General features: G+C 37.9%; 1 protein-coding gene across 1 annotated transcript in view; it reads right to left on the bottom strand.

Moving 5' to 3' along the window:
• The window catches only part of LOC137971713 (tectonin beta-propeller repeat-containing protein 1-like), a 69,303-nt gene that overhangs the window by 679 nt on the left and 63,624 nt on the right, over window positions 1-5,000 (bottom strand). Inside the window, exons 9-12 of the mRNA XM_068818491.1 lie at window positions 4,805-5,000; window positions 3,645-4,321; window positions 2,327-2,503; window positions 377-433 (exon numbers count right to left, since the gene is read on the bottom strand). The exon at window positions 4,805-5,000 is cut by the window's right edge and continues 88 nt beyond it. Coding sequence (XP_068674592.1) covers window positions 377-433; window positions 2,327-2,503; window positions 3,645-4,321; window positions 4,805-5,000 — 1,107 coding nt within the window. The remainder of the gene's footprint in view (window positions 1-376; window positions 434-2,326; window positions 2,504-3,644; window positions 4,322-4,804) is intronic.

Here is a 5,000-nt window from a genome sequence, read left to right as displayed (position 1 = left end):
ATTTTTGTGTACATTTTTTTTTCGACAACTAACAAATAGAGGCTCTTCTTATGATGTATAGTGTTACATGTATAACATTTTGTAAGTGTAAAAACATTAAATACTCTTGTCAAAAGGACGAGCCCACATTCTATAGTCACTAAAAAAAAATGTACAAACAAATATCAAGTGTTCATGGTTCGAGTGTCCTCACTCTAACACGGTTCATATAAATCATGAAGCATATATTTACAGACATGAATCCAAAGAGAGGAAAAAGCCATGTGCTACTTATAAAACCACATTTATTCGAGGAATTAAATGAAGATACCCAGCTGGAACTCAAGGAAATTAACCCAAAATAAGCTTCACATAAAAAGAAAATATTAATGTTAACCTTTTCCAGCGTCTTCGTCGCACGTAATCATGCCAGCTCCGTTCTCTGTGATAACTCCTAAGAAGAAGTTCAATTAGAAATGACATTTAATTTGCGTACGTAATTCAATAAATGATCAATAAACAGAAGGACAAATGAGAGAAAAAGGGCTCATTGGAGTTATGAGCTATGGTAAGTCAGAAAAAACGAATCGTAAAACCTATTTTGATATCACTTAGCTAAACAATAACTGTATTGACATGACTCTAAGGCCTGTACAGCTGCAGTTGCATCGTTCTCAATTTAATCGTTTCTTGTTTTTCCAATATTTCGTAGGAAAAATGAGCCATTAAAAGGGCTGTTCAGCCAAACAGTTTTTCAAAGTTTATCTCTGTCCTTCGTAAATTAAATTGTGTATGATTTGCGATCTTTAATACTAATTTCTGGGTTAATGTTAAGTTGCGTAGTGGGTTGCGGCGAGTAATCGATAAAACTACACAAAATCAGCGGTACTATGGTGACATAGTCCCTTTAAGCTTTTCTGTCCAAGGAACTTGCTTTCCACACAATTGCAACCACATGAGTCTTTTGAAGCACCCCTATGAAATTATGGCACAAAAATACTAAATAAAAGAGTGACAAAACAAGCACCTTATGCTCACTGCGTATGCACAAGTTTTATGGGTGGCATCATCCTTAAAACGTTGCTAACTGGAATAAAACCCGAATTCCCTGGATTTCCCGTTATTTTATCAGTAAATTATTGTCAGCTAACTCCAACTACCGGCTAACTTGCACCAATTATGCTTCTCCAGCTCAAACAAGCCAGCCATTTTTAGACTTGGGAATCCGAGCAAGAAGGGTTCTACAACGTACCGTGATTCACTAAAGCAGCAGAAAGTTCAGTCGCATTAAAGTGGTACTATGATCAAAAAATCATTTCCTTTTTTTCTTCAGATTTTCAAAGCGTGTTTGCTTAAGACCTAACTGGCAAAATTTTGAGCTTTGAGTTTTATCCAAAGGCTGTTTATTTTGAGTGTAAGTTTTGGATTTCACGGTCCGCCATTACTCACGTTCAAAACTGGCCGATTGGACCTCAGAGGGTTGGATCTAGAGAAAATGACGTCATTTACTCACTAGCTTAAAATTTCAGCGTGTAAACGCAATTTATTACATATGCAAAACACGGGTTTAAAAGTCTGAAAGCCCGAGACTCCCGTGCTGCATATTAATTCGGCGGCGTACACACGCATTGCATTCTTAAACTAGTGAGTCTTTGACGTCATTTTCTCCTCGACCCAGCTCTCTCAAGATTTTAAATTTAGTAATGGCGGACCAATAAATAAGAAAATTCCAGTTAAAATAAACAGGTGTCTTTTTAAAATCAGAACTTACAACTTGGGTCAGTTAGTGTTTAGTTAACATAGTTTTGAAATCCAAAGAAAAAAAGAATTGTTTTTTTGTTCGTAGTACCACTTTAAAGTCTCCTTAAGAAACTCGGATTTCCAGGATTTCGTCTGAATTTATTGATAAAAATGCAGTGTGACCTAAAATTCTCTTTTTACAATGAGACACGAAAAATCTTTCCTATGGTTCACATAATTTGTATTCGCTAAAAGCTCTTTTTTAACAACGTAACCTTCACGCATCATGCCAACAGGCAATTCAAACTTTCAGAGACATCAAAAGACTTTCCCTTGTTGGTGATTGTTACTTACAGCTTTTAAGGGAAACGGTGAACCTCTCTAAAAAGCTTTATACTACCCTATAGTGCCTGTGAGTTACTTTTCATAAAATCTCAGAAAATTCGAAAAACAAGTTAAGTGCTATCAAAACACCACCTCAAAAGAAAGACACTTCACCATAGGAAAAAGTCTACCAGTTTCTTGCACGGTCTTCTTGTAATCAAGAGACACCAAATCAAGAGCGCCCTCTTCATACGCCATGACGAGCTACCTTGGCTACTCTAACCTTGGAAAATCCACAGCATATTGCCATCCATCCTTGTCAGTGATATTTGGCTTTGTTTCCACAGACCACTGCTCATCTGCCCATTGCCACTGACTGGATGGAAGACAATACCCTTCTCTTGTACGCTCGTAGACTCCAGTCTCATCACTCCAGTTACACCGGTCACTCGGAAGACGCCTGTAAAAACAGAGCTTTCTTGGAAAAGTGATAAAGTTGGTACTTCTGGCCTTTTCCCCTTTCAATACCATGATTCGATTTCAACTGCTTTAATTTGATTTAAACCCGATTTCTACCAAATTAGTAGGGCCCTGTCCTCGGCAAGGTAAACATAAGACTTCATTGACATTACTTAGCAAATGTATTATGCAAAGAAACGTTCGTTTTACTATTAAAGTGCTACTATGATAAAAAAATCACTTCTTTTTTTCTTCAGATTTTGAAAGTGTGATTGCTCAACACTTGCCTGGCAAAATTTTAAGCTTTGAGTTTTATCCAAAGGCTATTTACTTTGAGTGTAAGTTTTGAATTGCACGGTCCACCATTACTCACATCCCAAACTGACCGATTGGACCTCAAAGGTTGGATCTAGGAGAAAGTGACGTCATTTACTCACTAGCTTAAAATTTCAGCGTGTAAACGCAGCTTGTTTAAAGTGCAAAACACGAGCTTCCATGTCTGAAAGCCCGAAACGCCGGGCTGCATATTGATTCAGCCACATACACACGCGTTGCATTCTTAAACTATTGAGTCTTTGACATCATTTTCTCCTCGATCCAGCTCTCTCGAGATATTAAAGTTAGTAATGGCGGACTATTAAACAGGAAAATACCAGTTAAAAAAAACAGGTGTCTTTTTGAAATCGAGGCTTAACACTTCGATCAGTTACTGTTTAGTTAACACAGTTTTGAAATCTGAAGAAAAAAAAGTTGTGTTTTTGGTCATCGTAGCACTTTAATGAGAAAAGGCGTACTTTGTAGTTTCATAGGTATCTTGTATGGTTATTGGGTTTTTTAAAATTTAAGCTGGTTTGGCTGTAACATAATTTTGTATCCTTCTTGGTTTAGCTGATGCCTAAGTCTGTTTTAGATAAATTATTTCTATTTTGTGTTTGTAGCATTTGCACAGTTTCTTTGTGGATACAGTTTTCATAAATATCTATCATCTATCTTTTTTTATATGGCCTTCTCATAATTTGGTCCGCCACAAAAGAGATAAATATGACAAGAACACGAACAGTCGCTCTTCAAAGCACTTATAACCAAGTAGCAAACTGCGAGAATTAAAACAAAAAATTGATGGAAATAACCAAGTCGCTAACCTATCAGAGAACCCATCCAGTGGATTCCATCGCTGGTTTTCATATATATAATGCCATTCATAATCTTCTTGGTGATAAATGCCATCAATACTTCCCACAAAGCCAGTAAAAATTCCTCCACCATATCCTCCAGAGTAACAATAAGGAACAGATTCAAAACTAAGCGCCCATACCACTCCTGCCACTCCACTTTCCACCTTACGCATGTGTCCGCCCACCTGGCACCATATCAGCTGAGCTGGTTGCATCTCACTTTCAAGCAAAGGATTGTCACAAAAAAATACGTCACCGCACAATGAAGTCGCCCAGATGGCCTTTGGTGAAGCTGGCCCCTCGCATTTATGTACACGTGAAACAGCCATTGACAAAGTTGCTACCCAATCATTAAGTTCCTTTTCACTCCCTGCATGAATCACAAGTGGATTTCGCTGTTGAGTTCTAAGTGGTGTGTGAATTGCAAAACAGTGGTTACGAGACAGTTTGCAAACAATGCACACGCATGTGATATCACAAAGAGGAATACGCAACTCTTCATATCCAGAGCTTTTCTCATGATAACAAAGAAGTCCTCCTTCTTTAGTCTCCCCTCCGTGGTCAAGTTTCACAAAGCAATCATACCACAGATTTGAATTCGTGTCAAAGAGAATCTGGAAGTGCCCTCTCTTACACCATTCACCCTGCAAGGATTATCACAGGTATTCTGTCAGAAAAAAACTTAATAACCACCCGTTGGTTAGATTCAATTTACAGTTCCTTCTTACTTACAATGTAAGAAAAAAATTACACGCAAGCAAAGGCATTAAAAACCTTAACTGAATTAGATTCAAATGTGTCCTATGACCAAAGTTGTAAAACTCTTAATTACAATCTGTAAATCCTCAAAAGAGCGAGAGGAAAGACCTGTAGAAGTAGCGAAGATTTCAAATACTACTAAATTTGCTCCCATAGGCAATTGACAGCTGTCTGCTCGTGCTTGAGCATCTTCACAGCGACTGAGGTGGGATAAATAAACGAAATTCTTCATGTAACTTAAAGGATATTACAAGGTAAGAGGTCACGACACATTACACGTACATTCCTTCCTTTTTGGGGGACTTCATTCTGCTTTATTTATTGGCCACTATTAATATTACCCTCTATCATGGTAAGGCATTGTTCACCTGTGAAATGGCTTCTTCGTAAAGATTAAAGCAGCTACTCTCTGTTTTATCTCGTATGCGGAGTTTCTGTATGACCATCTTCCGCCAAGTGGCATCCTTGCTGCTCAAACTGATCAAACTGAAACTGCTGACTGAAGATAATAGCCTGCCACTTATATCTGTGAAGAATGAAGCATCCACATTACAGGCACCACTG

Source organism: Montipora foliosa, chromosome 9 (assembly GCF_036669935.1).
Source record: "Montipora foliosa isolate CH-2021 chromosome 9, ASM3666993v2, whole genome shotgun sequence".
NCBI lineage: Eukaryota > Metazoa > Cnidaria > Anthozoa > Scleractinia > Acroporidae > Montipora > Montipora foliosa.
Note: the sequence above shows the minus strand (reverse complement) of the source record. Positions and strands in the feature narration are given on the sequence as shown.